Source organism: Polyergus mexicanus, unplaced genomic scaffold (genome assembly GCF_030449975.1).
Source record: "Polyergus mexicanus isolate NDT 795.1 unplaced genomic scaffold, iyPolMexi1.0 SCAF_13, whole genome shotgun sequence".
In the NCBI taxonomy this organism is placed as follows: domain Eukaryota; kingdom Metazoa; phylum Arthropoda; class Insecta; order Hymenoptera; family Formicidae; genus Polyergus; species Polyergus mexicanus.
In genome coordinates this window covers 5,191,373-5,215,043 of record NW_027223333.1, presented here as the reverse complement: position 1 = coordinate 5,215,043, position 23,671 = coordinate 5,191,373, and the positions used below count along the sequence as shown (strand labels likewise).

The 23,671-nt window shown below is 30.9% G+C and overlaps 1 protein-coding gene across 1 annotated transcript; it reads right to left on the bottom strand.

Moving 5' to 3' along the window:
* Positions 1-3,219: 3,219 nt before the first annotated feature.
* Positions 3,220-23,308, bottom strand: LOC138938740 (tripartite motif-containing protein 2-like). The gene is made up of 10 exons (XM_070305956.1): positions 23,022-23,308; positions 22,639-22,778; positions 22,293-22,456; positions 20,893-21,012; positions 20,523-20,744; positions 7,430-7,584; positions 6,552-6,781; positions 4,050-4,393; positions 3,538-3,605; positions 3,220-3,442 (listed from the first exon to the last, which is right to left on the bottom strand). The coding sequence occupies exons 1-10, from the start codon at positions 23,129-23,131 to the stop codon at positions 3,220-3,222; spliced, it is 1,776 nt and encodes a 591-aa protein (XP_070162057.1). The 5' UTR covers positions 23,132-23,308.
* Between the last annotated feature and the right edge of the window lie 363 nt (positions 23,309-23,671).

The window sequence follows — 23,671 nt, the reverse complement described above, 5'->3', positions numbered from 1 at the left end:
CACAATGGTGGTTGTACGCCGGGGTTATACCTATCTACTACATGTAGACCGGACAAAGTTTTGTCCCCGTTGAAACGAGTTCGGAGCGAGAGAGAGAAAGAGGGACAGAACAATTCGCGGTTGATCCTCGCCGAAGGCATCACCGAATTATTATTGACTGACTGATCCACATAGAGCGATGATATGCATATAATTAAACCTTCGAACCTGTGAGAACATTAGGTCCGAGTCCTTATACGCAACCCTTCACCGCGACAGATTGATCCTTCGATAGCCGAACGCGCTTGATCTGCATATTTCGATATTATCTCATGGTGAAAAATCAATTTAGAATTAATATATAAGAAAGAGAGAAAGAGAAAAAAATCGAGAGACAATTGATATTAATAAAATTATTTTAGACGCAAAAAAGAGAAGAGATTATAGTCTTTTATCATGTGAAAGTGACGAACAAATCAACTATTTTCAATTCTCTTCTTTAATTTTTAATAACAAATATCAACTTCTGTTAACATATATATTTTCAAATATCTTATATCATTTTTATATAAATTTGGGAAAAATTTAGTTTAGTCTATAAAGTTTTTAATGCATTAAATTATAATAAAATATTTTGTCCTTGTATGTCGCCAAATCATGTAACAAACCCAGATGTAACTCGAGTGCGTATCGTTTTATTCGCGCAATCGATCCGCAATTACTTGAGAGCGTGCCGTTTCGAGTATTACCATGACAAATTTCAAGTGAGCTTTGTATCCTCACAAACCATTATTTATCTCCATTTGTCGCGTCTGTTTAAGGGAGAGCGTGGCTTCGAGATTCCTTTCATATATTTCCTTCTCTCTCTCTCTCTCTCTCTCTCTCTCTCTCTCTCTCTCTCTTTCTCTGTGTTATTTTTTTCCCTTCTGTAGCATTCGTACGCAATATTGTACGCAATATTTGCATATTTGATGTAAATTGCAATGTATTTGTCAATATAAACTTTTTTATTTCAAATACAAATCAAACTTATATCAAATATGAATAAATATATTTTCATGTCTGTATTAAACACACTTTACTTTACTTTATTGTTTTTATATTTTTTTAATGTAATATTATTTTATATCTGTCATTTACATTTCATCGCGTGTTTCGTGTGTATTTTTATATTTATTGATATCAGAGAGAGAGAGAGAGAGAGAGAGAGGGTAGCAGAAGTCAAAGGCGCATGAAAGAGCAATAAAAATAAATTACACAGAATCAAACATTTCGATTAATATATCTGTTATTTAACAATAAATGCATATCACGAGGAACAGATCTCTCCAAAGATCGTATAGTTATCAGAGTCAAATCCACTTCCGATTGGATTTCCTTGGACGAGAGGCTCCCCTCGGAGGAGATCGTCGATATCCGAGCAAACATTTAATTCGCGATTACATTATTTTCGAGGGGCGAGGACCGGCCGATTACCCCTTGTCAGCGCCAGTGCATCCCCCTTGGCACGCACGCACACACGCGTGTCCGTCGAACAGTTCTGTACGCGCTCCGACCCCCGGAATAATAGAGATTTCACGCCGCGGGGCCCACTTCGGTTCTCACAGTAGGGGTCTGACTGTAGGACGGCTTTCCGTTGTCCGACAGTTCAATCTACAATCGCGTTTGTGGTAGGACATTTCATTCGCCGGGTCACAAGAGCGCGTGCCTCTAAGTATCTGTTTATAGTCTCTGGGGATCAATTTGTTTGCGAAATTATTTATTGGTCAAACGGGTAGACAAGAGAGCGGCGCCTCACGCCGCGAATCTGTTTGATCTACGATTGGAAACGCGGTTTGGGAAAAATAAACATTACGATTCACGTTTTAACGATTCTGTTTGTCTGTTGAATCGACGGTCTTCGAAATCGCGTACTCAGGATCTGGATACTACGTAAGTACAATAAAAAATAAATTCATTAAAATGTATTGGCAACAATTAATTTTTCGATGTGAATAATTTTTGAAATCAAAAATTAGCGTAACAGCTGTCTTCTTATTGACTCTTTCTTATTTTGTTTAATAGAAAATAAATAAAATATATAATAATAAGATGTAAGAATATCGCATGCGTCACACACATATAATTTAACAAAAAGATTCTAAAGCTAAAAATACTTAGATCTCATACAGCACCGCAAGATTGCAATAACATTGCAGCAACATTTTTCTGCAACATTGCAATATTGCAGAAACAATGCGAAATGTTGCTGCAACGTTGTTATGATATTGCAGCAACAGTAAAATGTCCGCCTACAGAAATATTGCAATATAATATTGTAGCAACATAGCAATATAATATATATGCAATAATGCTTTATGTATATTTATCGACATAATATCCTTAACATATGAAAAAAATAATAAGAAATTAGGCCTATAAGAGTCAAGATCTAGTGTGTATATACATTTTCTGTATTATAATAATAACGAAATTATAAAATGTAAATTTTTCAGTACACATTCGACTTCCTTCAGTGACAGAGAATATCTAAGAGAAATAAGAAAAAACTCAATTTGCAATTGTGTAAATTCATAATTTCTTTGTATCCGAAATATTCAGATATCTGGATGCAAAAAGATTGTGGTAAATTTACGCATACAACGAGTTTTTTCACATCTCTCTTGTCTTTATATAATCTCAAAATTTATTTATTAAAATCTGAAGTATCTTTTGCATATTAGAAAATTATTATCAAATTTTTGATTTTATATAAGAATGGATACTACAATATTAAAAGAATTCTTAGTCCAATGTCTGAGCCCCTGTATTGGGGTCATATCATACAACTTAAATTAACAAAAATAGATATTATATCTTTTTAATCTTACTAGCCGCTCTTTGTAAATTTTATATAATCATCATCATGACTAAAAATTAAATGCGGAATAGATAGCGCAACATGCGCCGCATAGCGATAAACGAATGAACTAGCGATTATCGAATACTTTTTTTGTAATATTTTCGGAATGTTGCTGTAACATTGCTAAAGTTATATTGTAAAATAATGTCTTTGCAATATTTCTGCAACATTAAACTGCAATATGCAATATTACAATGTTGCAGCAATGTTGTTGCAAGCTTCAGTGCTGTATGGGATATTATAAAAAAAAGGATCTGATTAAAATGAAACGCAGCAAAAGAATCACAGTTTTAAAGGAAAAGGTTTTTGAATAAAGAAAAGGCATTGCAAGATATATATTAAAATAAATATATAAAGTTATTCTTGCTATCAGAGACTAAAATATCGTAATTGTTTGTCACATATATACCAGATACCCATGCAAACTTATGTCCCTGGGTTTTTTTGTCGCCTAGCATCCGTAGAAATTCACCTTTCGGAGAAAAAATCTGCACTCTTCCATTTCCAGCGTCACCGACGATGATATTTTCTTTCTTGTCGATACTCAATACCTCGGGCGATCTACGAGAATTAAGAGTAATTTATTATTTCTCTAGTAGATCTCTGATCTCAGTAATAATAAACTTAGTTAGCAATAATAGCAATTTTATATTAACCTAAACAAACCCTTTGCTATACCAACGTCGCCAATTGTTTGAAGAATTTGTCCATCGTGATCAAATATCTATACAAATATTTTATTTACTGTAAAGTATTTATTTTTTTAATACATTAGTGATTACGATAATCGATAAATTTATAACGTTTAGACTTTTGCATGCATTAATTATTTATCATATCTTTTTTAAAAATATTTTTACATTGTATGCGACTTTTACATTATGCAAATCCCTATCGAGGATTATGTTTATAAGAGGAGTAATAATACGAGATAATAAAGATATTTTTTTCATGTGCAATTCTTTTAATTTTGACATTAAATATTTTATTTAATATATTTCCTATATCACGTACATATGCAACATAAACAATATTTGTTAAACTTTCAAGCCACAAAATTTAGGGAAAAAGATAGTTTGCAAAAAAAAAAAAAAAAAAAAAAAATCGAAAATATTTAAATAAAATCTATATACCATAAACAACAATCACAAATGAGGGCATATCTTACCTTCACTTTATGATTGCCGGAATCGGCGACGAAGATACGCGTTATCGTGACAGCCACGTCTGTCGGTTGATTTAATTGACTTGCGATCGGGCCGGTTCTACGGAATTTCACATTGCCCTTCGCGTGTTTACTCTTAGGCCCGATGCTGTCTAAATACACACCGTTTCTCTCAAGGATTTGAATACGATTGTTTCCGGTATCGGCGATGTAAAGCACGTTTCGTTCCGGATGAAACGCGATTCCCTCCGGCGAACGCAGTTCTAATTCTCCATTGCCCTTATTGCACATGCGACGAACGAGATCGCCCTTGTGGTCAAACACGAATATACAGTGCTTCCATTTATCTGTGAAAAATATTAGATTATAGAAAGATATTAAATCGTGCGCAAATCAACATTATGTGTGTATGTGATAAATAGATATTCAAAAAGAATTTATTATTTATACAATACATTATATCTTGAAACTAAAAATCAAAAGATCACTTTTGCATTGTCTTTAAAATGATCTTTAAAATGTCATACTCGATATAAATGTTTAATATTTATTTATAAACGGTACAATTTTTTAATTTAATAGCATACATCTATTAGGTGTACAACTTTGCTTCCGCCCTTTTTTTCCGAAATTCGAGGCTTTATTGTAAAAAACTGGTTATATATTTTGAAATTGCTTGTTGAGTCACTCCCAATGATCGTGCCAATTCTTTTTGACTTTGACTCGAGTCTTCATTAAGTAATGCCTCCAATTCTGCATCTTCGAAAACCTTCTCTCTTCCACCGCTATGCCGGTCTTCGACGTGAAAATCACCGTTCTTGAAGCGTTGAAACCACTCACGACACGTTCTTTCACTAATAGCGGCTTCACCATAAGTATTTGAGAGCATTCGATGAGCCTCAGCCGCAGATTTCTTCATATTGAAGCAGAAAATTAAAACCTCCCGCAAATGACGAGAATTTGGCTCGTAAACTGACATTTTCAATCGAGAATAACTTTATGATGCGGACACAAATCGACTAATGTTTCTATGGGGTTATGTTGACAGATGCCCAAGTTTATCGCATGACGTCTATGATCTATTTATTTCGACCACTACTTACCGCTAAAGCCATCTATAGGAAAATGGCGGAAGCAAACTTGTACACCTAATATTATTACTTTATAAACGTTATATAACAAATTATAATAAATTCTGTTTTTTAGAGATAATCTTTTATAAAACTTTCTACGAAATTTAACATATATACAAAATTTTAATGAAATTTGTTGAATACACCCAGACAGCACAAAACATCTTCAGGATCATCCTGAATATGTCCAGGACGGTTCAGGACATTTGTAGGATGTTTTAAGATATTATTATAAATATATTTATAAAAATTTAACATGCATACATAATTATTTTTAGTTGTGTCGGCTATTTAATATAATTTAGAAATCTTAAATATTATAATAAGTATTAATGTCCTATAAATGTCCACTGGATAACCCCTGGATGTCTGTAAGATATATTTGCCTTGTCTATTATATTGGATGTCTTTTGGATTTCCAGAGGACATATACATGTGCAATTAATTGTTAACGTTAATTTTGTTTAATATTAATAATTGAATTTGATGCGCACATTTTCATATATCCAAAATTATTATTTATTTAATATTTCATGAGAAATGTTACTGTTTGCAACATTCCAAAAACTTTACAAACAATAGTATTCAACCGCTAGTTTGTTTACCGCTATGCGACACGCGAACTCGTATTTGAGATTTGGTCATGAGAATTATATAAAGCTTGCAAAGAGCAACTGACAGGAAATTACAAATGTAATTATTTTCTATCAGTTCAATTTCTGATGCAATCCCAACATAGGGAATTCAGATATTGGATTGTTTAGACAATATTACACAACTCAAACCCGGGAGCCAAACCTAAAATATTCATGTACAGCACGAAAGCCTCAAATATTAAAAAACGGTGAACTATTTTTAATATTAGATTTTTAATATTGGCAGTAAATAACAAAACATAATTTTAATTTATATTTAAATTTTAAAATTTGCTCCTTGAAACATACGAAAAATATCCCTAACATATCCTATAAAAATCCTTAGGATGTTCCACAGGATCTCCCTGGATTGTCCAGAGGTTAGTATTTGGCTATCATTTACTCTTCCTCAGGACATCCAGAGGAGATCCGAGGATTAAAATGGGATATCCTCAGGATATCCTACATGTATGTCCTGGATGTCCTTTGGACGTCCTAAAGACATCCTTGTGCTGTCTGGGCAATTAGTTTTTAATAAACGTTCTTGAACTTCTATTAAAATTTTAATACAAATTTAAAACGAATTAATTGATTAGTTGATTAATTGATTAATTGATCATCAATTAATTGATTAATTGATAGTGATTTTCATCGGGAAAAGGATTTAAAAATGCAATAGAATCAAAATACATCTAGTAAAAAATGTCTCTCCTTATTTAAGAATTAAATATCAAAACCTGTCACATAGATCTCGTCGTTCTCGTGCAGAAAAGCGAGTCCTTGAGGCGCCATCATCTCTTGGTGACGAATCCTCCGGACAACTTTGAACTTCCTGTCTAGAATGACAACCTGTCCTGATCCCGGACAGGTCGTGATAATGTTATTCCTCCAGGAATCAACGGCGAGCGCCGACGGCCGCTGTACCATGTCACGATTCGCGATAATTTTGGATGTGAAAGTTTTTCGCCTGTTATTTTTTATTTCTATTTAATAATCTTATATCGTGCAATATACGAGTAGAGTAAATTACGCATAATTTTTCCCGAGACTTAACGCAAAATGATATTTGCTTAAACTATAAAAAAATTAAGAACTTCGAGAAACAAAATTCGTTACAAAAGCGATTATACGTATATTAAGAATCTCTCGATATTTTTCGATATTTTTGTATTTTGAAAGATTGACTTTAATCATCCCATACAACACAGAACATTGCAGCAACATTGCAACATTGCCACAATGTTGCTATAATGTTGCAATATTGCTGCAATGTTGCTGCAATGTTCTGTGCTGTATGGGATATAACGTATAGTCTATAGAATTCATTTCTATTCTGCATTGATTAAGCTTTTTCGTAATTCTATAAATTGAAAAAGATTTAAATTATAGACCGTCTATTAGTATGTAGTTGTATCTAGTTATCTAGTATATGGTTTTGCTTCCTTACATATTGTAAGTGTGCAGGTACACTTAATATTGCGTTATAATAACAAAATTTATATTAGATAAATATAATATATATATTAAAAATCAAAACTAATACTGATAATAACAAATTTTGATTTATCTTTTAAATTTTAATTCTTTTAATACGGTAGATCAAAAATTTGTTTACCTGTACAGAGAACTCTTGTTTTTCTTGACAGGCAATCTTTCCTTTTCATTAACTTTCTTAAATCCCTTTTGTATATTATTCAATTCCGATTCCCAAATGGCAACTGCTGCCATTACTTCCGCGGCTTTTTGTTGTAAATCTAGAAATGCTGTTACCTGAAACGGATACAACACATTTTTTAACATAAAATTAAAAACTGACATGAAAGACTATGACATCACAGATATAATTAGTAATATTTTTGTTTTATCTGCAATCAAAGCGATATATATATATTTGATATAATTGAAATATTATTGATGAATAAAGAAAACCAAGATTAAAAAATAAAACAAACGATAACATGAAAACTAATTACAGTTGATTATCGCTGATTTTCAACAAAATAGTTTTGTTGATTAATTAAGATTAACGAAAATAAAATCATTTTAGTTTAATACGAGAATTGAATCAAAGACTATGATTTTCTGACTTGAAAGTACATCTGGAATACAAAATTAAAATGATATAAAATGATATATATATATACATATATGAGATCCTTTTTCTCTTCTCTCTTATATAATTTATATATAATAAAAATAAATTGAATCATGATATAATAATAAAATTATAATTATAAAGTAAATATACATATATAATTTGCATCTCAACTTGCTTATATAATGCTACATTATATCATATTATATTATGCGTATAATAATTACAGGGAAATAACTATTAATATAACTCAATTTTATTATAAATGTTGCCTACAGTACACACACACACACATACACACACACTTATAGGAGATATAATCTTTGTGTATATTGCAAAATGATCTGAGTCGTTCAAGTTTCAAAAACACAAAAATAATGAACGTTTCTTCTATACAAGCACTTTCTTGCTGATAAATTGGCGAACGAACAAAAATGAAATATGCAGAGCAATGCAGTTGACGTTCTCTGCCGCAAATCCCGCACAGTGTGCAACGACGCGTCGCTAAATTGCGGCCAATCGCCGGCATAAAGAGGGATGAAAGAAGAAAGAGGAGAGAGATAGATGGAGAACGAGAGAAAGGTGAAGCTTTGTGCTTTCTGGCACTTACGGTACCCCCAAAGTCGTACCACTGGCAGTCACGTGGCGAAGCGTGCGGGCCCTTTGTACTTATCCCGGCCCCTTTTCTCTCTCTCTCGCTCGTTCAGGCCGTTTGATCGTCATGAGGATTGCCACGATTCAACGTGCGAGGACACGTGTACTAAATAGGCTTGGTGGCCTAAAGCCTGTTTGCGTCGGTGATGGACCTCTGACGTTGCGATGATTCGCCAATGTCGTAATATGTGACGAGGAATTTTTACGAACCGATTTACTACCGTCTTGATAAAAATTAGGAAGTAGATTAACAAATAAAATTTATTTCGGCGTGCTTTCCGTTGGTATTTAATCTTGGGACACATAATTCCTCTTCAAGATTGTACTTGAATCGTCAGGGAGATAGAAATAATATTTCTTCTGTAAATCTTTTATAAGTTTCATATATGTACATATAACACAATAGAAAAAAAGATGATAATTTTAGACAAAATATTTAATTTAGAATGTAATTATTGCATATCAATAATCACACTAGTAGCGTTAGCAACTATATCTCTTATTATATAATATATTAGTAATTAAAAAAAATCCGCCAACCTCTGTCCTCCTCGATTTTTTTATTCGACCAGTACATGTTCAATAATTTTTAAGTTTAAAATTCTTTCAGTTATTAAAAAAAACTGATAAAAATATAAAATAACAACACAAGTATAAGTTAAAAAAAAAGTTGAACGCATGCTCTGATCAAATGAGAGATCGAGAGGGAAATTTGACAAGTAGTGTTGCCTCAGATATAGCCGTACATATAATTTTACGTGTTTTTGTAACCGAAAATGTTTAAAACTTTATTTGCTAAAATAACATATCTATATCATTTTTTTGTATTCAGAATAATACGGATTTGTGGCATTTATTTACATGTATTCGTCGAGAGAAAATCGTTTAAACGCCTTCGTCGTCGTTTTTTCGCGACACTCAGATGCGCCGATATATTTCACGCCAATCAGGTATAGACAGAGATACGCATGCCGATAAAATGGTTACCCAAGAATCGACATCTCTGTCCGACGATGCGGTATCTCCTCACGAGAGCGGGCAACAATGGAAATTGTGAATTGAGCGAATCGTCTCTAGCGAAATGAGAAAGATCAAGGGGAAAGACAATGATGAAAAACGATGCAATTAAGAGATCTTTGACGAATCACATTCGAAAATAATGATACGTATTAATCGAGCATTCTTGCAAAAGGTGATTTTGTTTAATAACGATACTTTAATACACGCACATATACACACATTCAAAAAGTAAAGAAAGATTTATAAATTTTATATTCCCCTTTTATCATGCATATCCCATACAGCACTGAAGCTTGCAACAACATTGCTGCAACATTGTAATATTGCATATTGCAGTTTAATGTTGCAGAAATATTGCAAAGACATTATTTTACAATATAACTTTAGCAATGTTACAGCAACATTCCGAAAATATTACAAAAAAAGTATTCAATAATTGCTAGTTTATTCGTTTACCACTATGCGACGCATGTTGCTCTATCTATTCCGCATTTAATTTTTAGTCATGATATATGATTATATAAAATTTACAAAGAGCGGCTAGTAAGATTAAAAAGATATAATAACTATTTTTGTTAATTTAAGTCGTATGTCGTATGATATGACTCCAATACAGGGGCTCAGACATTGGACTAAGAATTCTTTTAATAGTTTCCATTCTTATATAAAATCAAAAATTTGATAATAATTTTCTAATATGCAAAAGATACTTCAGATTTTAATAAATAAATTTTGAGATTATATAAAGACAAGAGAGATGTGAAAAAACTCGTTGTATGCGTAAATTCACCACAATCCTTTTGCATCTGGATATCTGAATATTTCGGATACAAAGAAATTGTGAATTTACGCAATTACAAATTGAGTTTTTTCTTATTTCTCTTAGATATTCTCTGTCACTGAAGGAAATCGAATGTGTACTGAACAATTTACATTTTATAATTTCGTTATTATTATAATACAGAAAAACTATATACACGCTAGATCCTGACTCTTATAGGCCTAATTTCTTATTATTTTTTTCATATGTTAAGCATATTATGTCGATAAATATACATAAAGCATTATTGCATATATATTATATTGCTATGTTGCTGCAATATTATATTGCAATATTTCTGTAGGCGGACATTTTACTGTTGCTGCAATATCATAACAACGTTGCAGCAACATTTCGCAATGTTTCTGCAATATTGCAATCTTGCAGAGAAATGTTGCTGCAATGTTATTGCAATCTTGCGGTGCTGTATGGAATATAATTTTGAAAATATATTAATTGTTTATGATGTCGATAAATATACATAAAGCATTATTGCATATATATTATATTGCTATGTTGCTGCAATATTATATTGCAATATTTCTGTAGGCGGACATTTTACTGTTGCTGCAATATCATAACAACGTTGCAGCAACATTTCGCAATGTTTCTGCAATATTGCAATCTTGCAGAGAAATGTTGCTGCAATGTTATTGCAATCTTGCGGTGCTGGATGGGATATAATTTTAAAAATATATTAATTGTTTATGATTTACAAAAGTTTATAATATACTTTAAAAGATAAGACTCTCTATTAGAATTTAATATATAATTGTGGCAAAGTGCATTTCGAACATGCTTTCGATATCAAACTTATAATTTCTGCTTATATGATGGATAATGCGCGACGATACCGCTTTTTACCGATTCCCGATGCATAAAAATGAGCCAATTTGAAAATCTGGGACCCTGTCCCCCTGAATACAGTCACGGGAGCCCCACGCGCTCTTTAACCAGCGCGATATAAACATACACGTTGGAATTAATGATACACCGTTTAGTTACGCGTCAGTTGATTTTCCCAGGACGACGGCTTTGTGCGTTTTAAGGTGGGGGAGAGCAGGGGGAAGAGGACCGTGTCTTAGGGGGTCCGACACGCGCTCTTCAATATGTCACTGTGGCTAATTTTAGGGGCCAACTATCGGCCACACTAGCAATTCGGGGCGCCCTCATTCCCAAAAGTGAAAGGGACATACCGTACTCTGTAACAAACTATAAGCGATCCTGTTGATTTTCCATTATATTAGGAACGTTATCAGTATGGAAAACGTTGGTATCATACTATTTTCTTATATCAGTTGTAATCGAAATGTATGATGAAGAGAGAGAGAGAGAGAGAGAGAGAGAGAGAAATTATTTTTTAAATTATTATTTTTTTTTTTAGATTATATAGAAAAGGATTAAAATTCTAAACTAAATTTTCAAATATAGTCATATTAGAAAAATGCTAAAAATAATATTTATAATGAGATCGAAAAATAAAAATATAATAAAATTGTTTTCTGTTCACATAATCTGATAATAATTGACTTCATTATGCACATCAGACTATGAATATATATTTATATTCATGGTCACTGTGTATATTTATTTACGTGTTTTTGTCTTCATAAATATGTAAGAATTTCTTATTTGTATTCGATAACAACGTGCGTCTGTAAAATTTAAGGACTGACAACTAAACTGGCTATTATATATTTAATTGTTTTATAATAATATTGCAATTTTTTTTAACGTTAACAAATTACGTTAAACATATATTTTTGGATCGTTATATTAATATGCAGAATGCATAGAGAGATAAAGGATTAGATAAAAATATATTAAATAATTTAATTTTACATATTTTAGAATGGAACGGTTACGCATGATTTCTTTCTGCGAAGTTATTTTTATTGTTCTAGTATCTTTGTTAATTAAAAAAAGTTAAATATATTACTTTTATGTTTATCATTTTAAACCAATAAGATACTCTCATTTTCAAAATAGTTTTCGCTTAATTATCTTGTACAAATGATTCTTGTTAGTTGAACGTTAAATTATATGGAATAAATTGGCAAAAAATTTTGGATTTTTAAATTCTAGATATTGAAAAATATATAGTCTGATATATGCAGGGTTGGAAAGTTACTTTATAAAAGTAATTCGTTACCGTTACCATTATTTTTTCTAAAAAGTAACTCGTTACCGTTACTCGTTACCAATTTTAAAAAGTAACTCGTTACCGTTACAGTTACTAAAAAGTAACGAGTCGTTACAATTTCCGTTACTTTTTTACAATACAAACTAATAAATTATTTTGCATAAGAAAAACTTTTAAAAAATTGTAAGCAAGATTTCATTCAAGGTTTATTACAAAATAAATGATTAAATTTCATCGAAATTCTTTATTAATTTTTAATAAAATTTGTTGCTCCATAGTATCATCATTTAAATGCCCTCTTTGTGGTGTTAATACAGAGCCACCGATGCTAAACATTCTTTCTACAGATGCACTGCTTGGTAGAGCTGTATTATATTTAATAAAATGTTTTTTAAGTTTTGGATAGTCGTTTAACATTTCTATATTACAATTATTTGATTTTAAAAACCGTTGCAATTCTTCTTGTTCAGATTCATTTTGCACCGTTTTTTGCTCAAAAATGAAAAAATCATCGTGATCGTCAGATTTTCCAGCTTTTGAAGAATTTTCAGTCGATCGGATTCCCAATAAATCCTCCAAGTAATTTTCAGCACGTTTTCTTTTTTCTCCGGTTAACCAGTTTAACTTAAATTTTGGATGTAAACATGCTGCTATTATTAATTCTTTTGTTTCAAATATTGTAAGAAATCTAAAATCAAATATAGTAAATTAAGCGACATTGTTTGTTTTATTGAAATTAATACTTTTGAATCAATAGTTTAAAATAAAATAATATTTTTCAATTAAATCCTTATTTAAAATTAAATAACATATGTATTAATCAAATGAATAAGTTACCTTTTATTTAAACCTTGCTGAATAGCTTCAACTAATGAATGGCAATCTATAAGGTCAGATTTATTGAGATTTTCTAATTTTCGTTGCAAGGTACTTAGAACTGGTAGTAAATGAGATTACAACATAATAAGAATGCTAATTGGTCGATTTGCTTACGGCTTTACGGTTAAGATAAAAATTTTATCACGCACAATAGCAAGAATAATATCTTAAATAAATTAAAAAATTTGAAAAAAGTAACGATAAAAGTAACTGTTAAATTCGTTACTCGTTACCGAAAAATGTAACGAAGTTACTTTTTCCGTTACAAATAAAATTTGTAACGCCATTACCGTTACAGTTACCGAAAAAAAGTAACTGTAACGGTAACGGCGTTACAAGTAACGCGTTACTTCCCAACCCTAGATATATGTATACACGTAATAATGCTAATTATTTTACATGTGTCAGAAAAGAATTATTATATCTTTAGTTTAACACGATTATAAAATTTTATTTTCATAACGTTCTTCTAAAATAACTGTATTCAAAGATCTATTTTCGAAATTTGATCCCTTGCCATATAATTACATTCAATTAATGGAGTATTGGAAATCACTGCATCAATGCTGACTCGTCATCGCCGGCAAGTGAATTACTCCGTCGAATGATTCGGCGGCGCGTTACATAATTGTCAGGCTAGTCAGTTATCGGGCGAATTTTCCAGGCACGGCAAATTTCGTGCTAACAGGCGCGGCAATAAATTATAAAAGATGATCGGTAATTAACAGTAACTGCAACTGGATAGCGTTTATGCCGCCGCTATGGAATATACGCCCGATGCCTGTAGCTGACTCTTTATGGTAGGGTGTGCTTATGACGTGAATTATTAGCCCTTGGGTCTTGCAGAACCTTCGGGCTATGTGTATGTACGTATATGCGCATGTATGTTGTGTTTCTCCATGTGTATGTGAGTACGGGCGTGGCCTGACGAGGGTGTCGGGCGTGGCTACGTACCAACCCCGAAAAAGCCATCCTAGAGAGAAAGAGAGAGAGAGAGAGAGAAGAAGAGAGAGAACTGAGCGAGTATACATTGTGAATTGATTCAAGCTGGATCCCCCATTTTGTCCACGTGAATGTACAATCTGCAAAATCTTCTTTTCTTGTTGGCACAAGAGGCGCCTTAGAGCAATCGAACAACACTTTCTTTCCGCAAACGTTCTTCAATGATATAAATAAGATAGATTTAGATACGTTAAAAGATAAATTTTTAGACGCATTTAAATAAGATAAACAGAAAGCGAAGTTTTAAGACAGAAAAATGCTGACACAAACGAAAACATCGCGATACGCACAAGAAATCGCGTAAAACTTAGTGCTGAAAAAATAATGACAAAATACGATGTAAAAAATATATTACAACTATTAATATTCCGTTAAATATAATAAAAATAAAGTATGATAAGCAAGGAGTAAATTGAACATAAAAATTTAAATAGTTTTTATGAGGAATTAAGATATAAAATATGATAAAACGTTTGTTTTTTCATTGATTTTAATATGGAAATTTGTATGTAAAAAATGTAATATCCCAGATAGCACAAGGATGTCCTTAGGACGTCCAAAGGGCATCCAGGACATACATGTAGGATATCCTCAGGATATCCCATTGTAATCCTCTGATCTCCTCTGGATGTACTGAGGAAGAGCAAATGATAGCCGTATATTAACCTCTGGAGAATCCAGGGAGATCCTGTGGAACATCTTAAGGATTTTTATAGGATATGTTAGGGATATTTTTCGTATGTTTCAAGGAGCAAATTTTAAAATTTAAATATAAATTAAAATTTTGTTTTGTTATTTACTGCCAATATTAAAAATCTAATATTAAAAATAGTTCACCGTTCTTTAATATTTGAGGCCTTCGTGCTGTACATGAATATTTTAGGTTTGGCTCCCGGGTTTGAGTTGTGTAATATTTTCTAAACAATCCAATATCTGAATTCCCTATGTTGGGATTGCATCAGAAATTGAACTGATAAAAAATAATTACATTTGTAATTTCCTGTCAGTTGCTCTTTGCAAGCTTTATATAATTCTCATGACCAAATCTCAAATACGAGTTCGCGTGTCGCATAGCGGTAAATAAACGAACTAGCGGTTGAATACTATTGTTTGTAAAGTTTTTGGAATGTTGCGAACAGTAACATTTCTCATGAAATATTAAATAAATAATAATTTTGGATATATGAAAATGTGCGCATCAAATTCAATTATTAATATTAAACGAAATTAACATTAACAATTAATTGCACATGTATATGTCCTCTGGAAATCCAAAAGACATCCAATATAATAGACAGGGCAGATATATCCTACAGACATCCAGGAGTTATCCAGTGGACATTTATAGGACATTGATACTTATTATAATACTTAAGATTTCTAAATTATATAAAATAGCAGACACAACTAAAAATAATTATGTATGCATATTCAATTTTTATAAATATATTTATAATAATATCTTAAAACATCCTACAAATGTCCTGAAGCGTCCTGGACATATTCAGGATGATCCTGAGGATGTTTTGTGCTGTCTGGGATCTGACTTAATTACTAGAATAGAGAGAATTAATCTCAACTAATCGTAATAAATGGTAGTTCGAATCAAAATTTTTCTTCTATCTTCAACTTCATTTTTCTCACGCTTATAAATTCGTGGATTTCGAGTTTTGTTTACTTTATGTAGAAATTGAGCTCCTATTTCCTACTTCAAATAATCAGTAAGCGAAAGATTTTCCACTTATTATTGGAGATTTAAAAGAGGAGCTTTCGACAAAACTGTGGATTAAATAGTTTCAAAAGAGTGATCCGATTGTGCTTAAAATATCAAAGTAGACGTTAGATTGAAAATTTATGATCGAAAGTAGAAGAAAAATGTCAACTCAGACCTACAAAGTTTTCTTTTCTCTAAAAATAAATCGATTTACGATTAGGGAAAATATATAGATAATATGTTTGCTAAAAGTATTATATTTTGTGGAAATTTCTAGACTGTATTCTCGTAATAGAATACAACGGCGACGAAATCGTGAGTGTATCTCATTATTTAGTTCACTTTTTCGCAGGGTGAAGATCTTCGATACCTTGGGGATGATGGCAGTGGAATGAGGTATAGGAGAGAAGAAACAATGTGGAAGAGAGAGAGAGAGAGAGAGAGAGAGGAACATGAAGGAGGGAAAGAAGAACGTGGAGGAAAGCCACATTGCAGAGAAAGAGACAGGATTCGGAAAAGCCTTCGCCATCGTACCAGACCGCCGTGTCTGCGTTTGTACAGTGGTAATGGGCTGTCAGTAGCAGACGTTCGCTGCTCGTGCCTTATACACCAACACCATTATTCTCCTGCTATCCCGGGTTAGGTTCTATCGGTCCGCGAACCCGCTCTCATCCCATCCCTCTATCTCATTCCCAGCTACGCGGCGCATTTCTCGTCGTTATACCGTCAGTTTTCTACTCCATTTAATGCCGGCACTTTTTTGGATACAAATATGACTTTTTTAACATTTTATATAAATCTCTCTATAATATTTATCTAATCCTCTAATTCTGTTGACCTTATTTTTTCGTCCAAGTCCATTTTGGATCACAGTGTTATTTATTTCTCATAATTATTTATAATAAAGCGTACTTTTTTTCCCAACTTATATACAATATACAATAAAATATACAACATACATTACACATTTACATACATACACGAAACAAATATAAGATGATACAAATCGAAAATAAGATTCTTCTGAAACTTTATAAGAGAGATCATAATATGTCGCAAAATAAATCTAAAGTTCAATTTTAAATTTTGGCAATTAAACTTTAAATTAAATTTTGTTGAAAATAAAATTTAATTTAAAATTTCAAAAAATATTTAAAAATGTGTAATGTTTGATTAAACATTTAAAAGATAAATTTTCTTTATTTAATTGTCAGAAATAAATTTTATATTAACTGTCATAATTCTTTTCATTATTTTCTCTTTCAGCATTAAAATTAGAAGAAAACAAATATTAAAATAAATTACAATTAAAATTAATTACAAAAAATATATTGTTGAAATTGATATGGAAGCTATTTTTTATTATACATATAAAATTCACAAACACACGCACATACAACGAAAGTAATTAAAAAAAAAAAAAAAAAAAAAAAAAAAAAATTCTTACGTGCATAAAAAATCATATAAATTTTTTTTAATCATTAGATCTTATTGTGAATTTTTCTGTAGCAGATTTCTTGCAAATAATTATAATAATAACACACACATAATAACGATTTAACTAATTCGATAATCAGTTCAATCTACTCCTTGCTTATCATATTTTTATTATATTTTTTATGTTGTATTTTGCCATATTTCTTCGGCGATAAGCTCTACGCGATTTTTTCGTGCGCATCATGTTTTCGTTATCGTCAGCATTTTTTCGTCTCGAGTTCGCTTTTTGTCTATCTTATTGGCTTTGCGGAAAACGATGAAAATTCCGACCAAATCCCGCTACCGGTTCTTTCGCCTCGGCTAGCCCCCATATATTCGCCAACCATTCTCCCCCTCCTCCTACATACCTTCCTCTTCTCAAGTAATCAATACTATGAGGCATCCTGCACAAGACAGGTACGGCGCTGGTCCAGATTTTAGAACCAGAGAGACAGGGCATAGTATCTCTCTCTCTCTCTCTCTCTCTCTCTCTCTCTCTCTCTCTCTCTCTCTCTCTCTCTCTCTCTCAGAAAGGCAGAAAAACTCAATTTATGTCATCTCGAAAGAGAGTTATTCGAGAATATGTATACATGAGTTATATTTGACAATTCAATAGTTCTTCATTTTCTATTAGGGCAAAATCAATATACAATGTATGATAAATATAGGCCAAAAAAAAAGAGAGAATAATGTCCGATGAAACTTCTTTTTATACGTTTAGCTTTATATTTTGTATTAATTTTCAATATAATATTACGCAATATAAGTCGCAAATTAATTAAATGTTTAACATTAAATGTTTTAAAATTTCTATTAAAAACAAAAATTATTAAAATGAAGAAAACATAATGAAATAATAAGAAAGAAAAAAGAAAAATTTTTTATATTGACATATATGCAGGCTGTTTAAAAGAAACCATTTAATGTTTATGGTATATGGTAGATAGGACACACCATATTGAGCAAAAAAAATCTTAGTAAACATAAGTCGAAAGCCGAAACCGTTTCTGAGATATAAACATTTTGATATGTTAGCATCATGATTGATTTACTAGCTTCTACATGTCGCATACGATGTTTACCTCAATGTTTATAAATGTGCATTCTGAATGTTCTCATTCAATTTCCATACATACTTTATAATAGAAGATGCTTGTCAAATAATTCTACAGAGAATTCTGAAATTTTCGAGAGAATTCGCGATTCTATAAGAATAAGATGCCAAGCGTGTATGGAAATAGAAGAAGGACATATGGAACACCTTCTGTAAATATCGAGATAAAGTTTTAGACAGATTATCTTCTTCTCAGGTCGCATGCAATATATAGAAGCTAGTAAACCAATCATGATGTAAACATACAAAAATGTTTATATCTCACAATCAGAGAGAAATGGTTGAGCTTTCGTTTATGTTTAAGGTTTTCTTGCTCAATATGGTGTGTCCTATTTACCATATAAATATTAAATGGTTTTTTTTAAACATCTTATTTTTATATATACAGGGTGGTCCTCGTAACGGTCGCCACGATTTTTAAGGCACTTACAATAATCTGACATAAAAAAGTTTCAAACAAAAGTTGTGTGGCTTCAAGGGGGCCATAAGATGGTGACAATTATTTGACCTTGGAAAATTATTTGAAGGTCATGTGAAGGTCAACTTTAAAATCTTAAATGGAAACCCCCATTTTTTATTTAATATTCTCGTAGCTAACATCGAGAGCTTTCGAAAACACTATAATAAAATATTTTTTCATTCAGTACTTTTTAAGTTATTTTATATTTTAATCTGACATATTTTGATATAAAAAATAAAATGTTTCGTAAAATATTCAGTTTTCGATAATTTTACCGTAATACTTCTATGTACAGAATAATAAGACAAATTAATTAGTGCCAAAAAAAACAAATAATTGTTTAAAAAAATACATTGTAAATAATTTTCTTAAAAACAATTTTTTTTTATACTAATTGATTTGTCTCATTATTCTGTACATAGAAGTATTACGGTAAGATTATCAAAAATTAAATATTTTACGAGATATTTAATTTTTTATATCAAAATATGTCAGATTAAAATACAAAATTACTCAAAAAGTACTTAATAAAAAAATACTTTATTATAGTGTTTTGGAAAGCTCTCGATGTCAGTTACAAGAATACTAAATAAAAAATGGGGGTTTCCATTTAAGATTTTAAAGTTGACCTTCACATGACCTTCAAATGATTTTCCAAGCTCAAATCATTGTCACTATCTTATGGCCCCCTTGAAGCCACACAACTTTTGTTTGAAACTTTTTTATGTCAGATTATTGTAAGTGCCTTAAAAATCGTGGCGACCGTTACGAGGACCACCCTGTATATATATAAGTATGTAGAGATATCATTAATATAAAATTCAAAAATTTGTGTTAAAATATATTTTCAACTTCATAAAAATTTAAGTTCCTTTATATAATTTTTTTAAACATGTAGTTATTGCATTTATATGAATATAATATTGTTTATCTTATTTGATAAGCATTAATTTTGTGTACGTATGTGCATACGCGTGTAAATTGTAAATAAATATGTAAAATATAAAATATAAAATTTTTGCAAAATAATGTTTGAACCGTGCATTTTATATAATTGAAAATTATAAAATAAAAGTTTAAAATAATCACAAATTAAGAAATGACGAGATAGAAGCTGACGCAATAAAGGAGCGCATAAACTTTTTTTATTTTAATTCAAAAGATTTCAAATCATATATTTAAAGAGCGTACGTTTCCCTTTCTAGGGATCATCTTTAGCGCAATTTTTATTCACATGAACATTAATAATGTAAACATAAGTTAAATAAATGCAAAACGTAACGATGCTCTAGATAGAGAAAAAGTCGAGTATAAAATTCGAAATGTCGTACCTTGGCTTCATTATCAGGCAGCACATCGTATGAAACTTCCTTCTGTTCCCTTATATCCATCTGTGCTTGGTACATCCTCTCTCTAATATCCCCCGCTGACGTTTCACCCTTAGCAACTATGTGTTCAATCTTCTTAATCCGATTTTCCCTTTTCTTATTAAGTTCAATTATTTTGCCTTCTGTATCCCTATTAATAAATTCTCGCATCTCATTTGCTTTACTCTACGACAAAGAAATTAATCAACCTTATTGTATCTGTGTACTTCAGACGAAACACTTTTCCTATGTCATCAGATTTAAAGGACGTCTGATTTTTTCAGATAACATATAGATGTCTTTTAAACATCTTTTTTATTCTGACAACAATTACCTGGAAATTGATGATTTTATCTTCAAATCTTGCTACTGATGTCTCAAGATCTCCATTTATATTACCTAGTTCTTCTTTCAAATCATTAATATGGCTTGTCCAGCAAGCATCGCAAAATCTCTGTAACAGAGAGAATATTGTATAAATTAAAATATTGAAGAACTAATGGATACCCATACAGCACCGCAAGATTGCAATAACATTGCAGCAACATTTTTCTGCAAGATTGCAATATTGCAGAAACATTGCGAAATATTGCTGCAACGTTGTTATGATATTGCAGCAACAGTAAAATGTCCGCCTACAGAAATATTGCAATATAATATTGCAGCAACATAGCAATATAATATATATGCAATAATGCTTTATGTATATTTATCGACATAATATCCTTAACATATGAAAAAAATAATAAGAAATTAGGCCTATAAGAGTCAGGATCTAGCGTGTATATAGTTTTTCTGTATTATAATAATAACGAAATTATAAAATGTAAATTTTTCAGTACACATTCGATTTCCTTCAGTGACAGAGAATATCTAAGAGAAATAAGAAAAAACTCAATTTGTAATTGTGTAAATTCACAATTTCTTTGTATCCGAAATATTTAGATATCCGGATGCAAAAAGATTGTGGTGAATTTACGCATACAACGAGTTTTTTCACATCTCTCTTGTCTTTATATAATCTCAAAATTTATTTATTAAAATCTGAAGTATCTTTTGCATATTAGAAAATTATTATCAAATTTTTGATTTTATATAAGAATGGATACTACAATATTAAAAGAATTCTTAGCCCAATGTCTGAGCCCCTGTATTGGGGTCATATCATACAACTTAAATTAACAAAAATAGATATTATATCTTTTTAATCTTACTAGCCGCTCTTTGTAAATTTTATATAATCATCATCATGACTAAAAATTAAATGCGGAATAGATAGCGCAACATGCGCCGCATAGCGATAAACGAATGAACTAGCGATTATCGAATACTTTTTTTGTAATATTTTCGGAATGTTGCTGTAACATTGCTAAAGTTATATTGTAAAATAATGTCTTTGGAATATTTCTGCAATATTAAACTGCAATATGCAATATTACAATGTTGCAGCAATGTTGTTGCAAGCTTCAGTGCTGTATGGGTATATACAATATATATTTTATACATCTATAAGCTGTCCATTATTTTCTTTACTTCATAAATACAACTGATTTTCTAATAATTACAATCAAAATTTAGTTATAATAAACTATGGTAATAAATTATTGTGCAATTTTATATTGCAATTGGTATAAATTTGTGAAGAGATTGTGATAGAAATAAGGTTCTCTGGTTGCAAAATGCAGATTTATTGATTATGTTAATTTCAAAATATATATATCATAAATTACTTACCCGTTTACAGTGCCGACACTTATTCTCGCAAATTTCACCGCAAGTACGGCATTTCTTATCTCGGATCTTCGGCGGTAAGGGCGCAAAACTTACCGCACTTTTTGACTCTTTCTTATTATTAGCAATTGCTACTACATTGCAGACCGGGCACATAGTACTGCTATCTAAAATAAACGCGCGATTAATTATATGACAAACATTTTGGCTAACGTTTACTTAAAAGTTTAGAGGGCATAATCGAAATATTATTCGATTTTTATGTATAACATTATTATTATTATTAATATAAAATTATTTTTTACTCTTTAATTATAATTTTTTTAATCCGTGGCAATTAAATAAGTACCTTTTTTATATGATATCATAAGTCGATTTTTAAAACATTGCAGGCAGAAAGTATGACGACATTTCATCATTTTGGGTGATTTTACCTTGCCCTTGCATACAACGCATTGCGATATATCAATAGCTCCGAGCGAAGCCGTCCTATTATGAAATGAATTAATAAAAATTGATGATACAATAATTGTGAAATTAATAACGATGTTTCTAACAGCAAATTTAAACAATAATTGTCTAACACTGTGCGCTTGTGTTACGCAAGAAAAGAGCAATAGCTTGTATATAGAACATTTATGTTATTGTTGCAAATTTGATCAATTATATATATTATATGTATCATCAGTTACAAAACATTTCTTAATAAAATAAAATGTCTAATAATCATACTTGCGATGATGCATGTTTTGTTTTCTTGATGAAACATTTTTAGATCCTGTCGATTTCCTGCCAAGGGAAGCAGGTCGCGAGATGGGATGTGGCAATTGTTGCTTAACCATTGTTTTCTTGTATTTTAAAAATACGTCATAATTAAGTAAGAGAAAGCTTGAATTCTTATATATTCTTTAATTAATTAATTTACTTTATATAAGCATATTCACTTCGAATTTATATTTTTCACATTAATGCACGGTTTACAATGGAGGAATCGCATGGAATTACACGAAATTTGATACTTTAAATATTATTTATGATGTTTTCGTACGTTATTTTTTGTGAAAATAAAATATTATAGTATCGTCTTGTCATATATTCTGATAGAAACTGATAAAAAATATTCAAGCGATTTATATCTCATCGCGGCCATCAATAGCAATAGTGAATCATATTACGATAAGATAAAAGTTGTCATGAAAATCGCTTATTCGATTTAATAAAATTAGATGAATTATGAAGGCATTTATTTGAAACTTCGCAATTATAAAATTTATTTATAAATATATTAAAATAAAGGATAAATATATATATATTTACACATACCAACATCCCATACAGCACTAAAGCTTGCAACAACATTGCTGCAATATTGCAATATTGCA

Excerpts from the sequence above, each read along its gene's own strand:
- LOC138938740 (XM_070305956.1), bottom strand. The coding sequence starts at position 23,131 with ATGGTTAAGCAACAATTGCCACATCCCATCTCGCGACCTGCTTCCCTT. Across the intron at positions 22,457-22,638 it reads TATGATATCATATAAAAAAG|ATAGCAGTACTATGTGCCCG; the intron begins GTACTTATTTAA and ends CGTTTATTTTAG. Across the intron at positions 6,782-7,429 it reads AACAAGAGTTCTCTGTACAG|GCGAAAAACTTTCACATCCA; the intron begins GTAAACAAATTT and ends AAAAAATAACAG.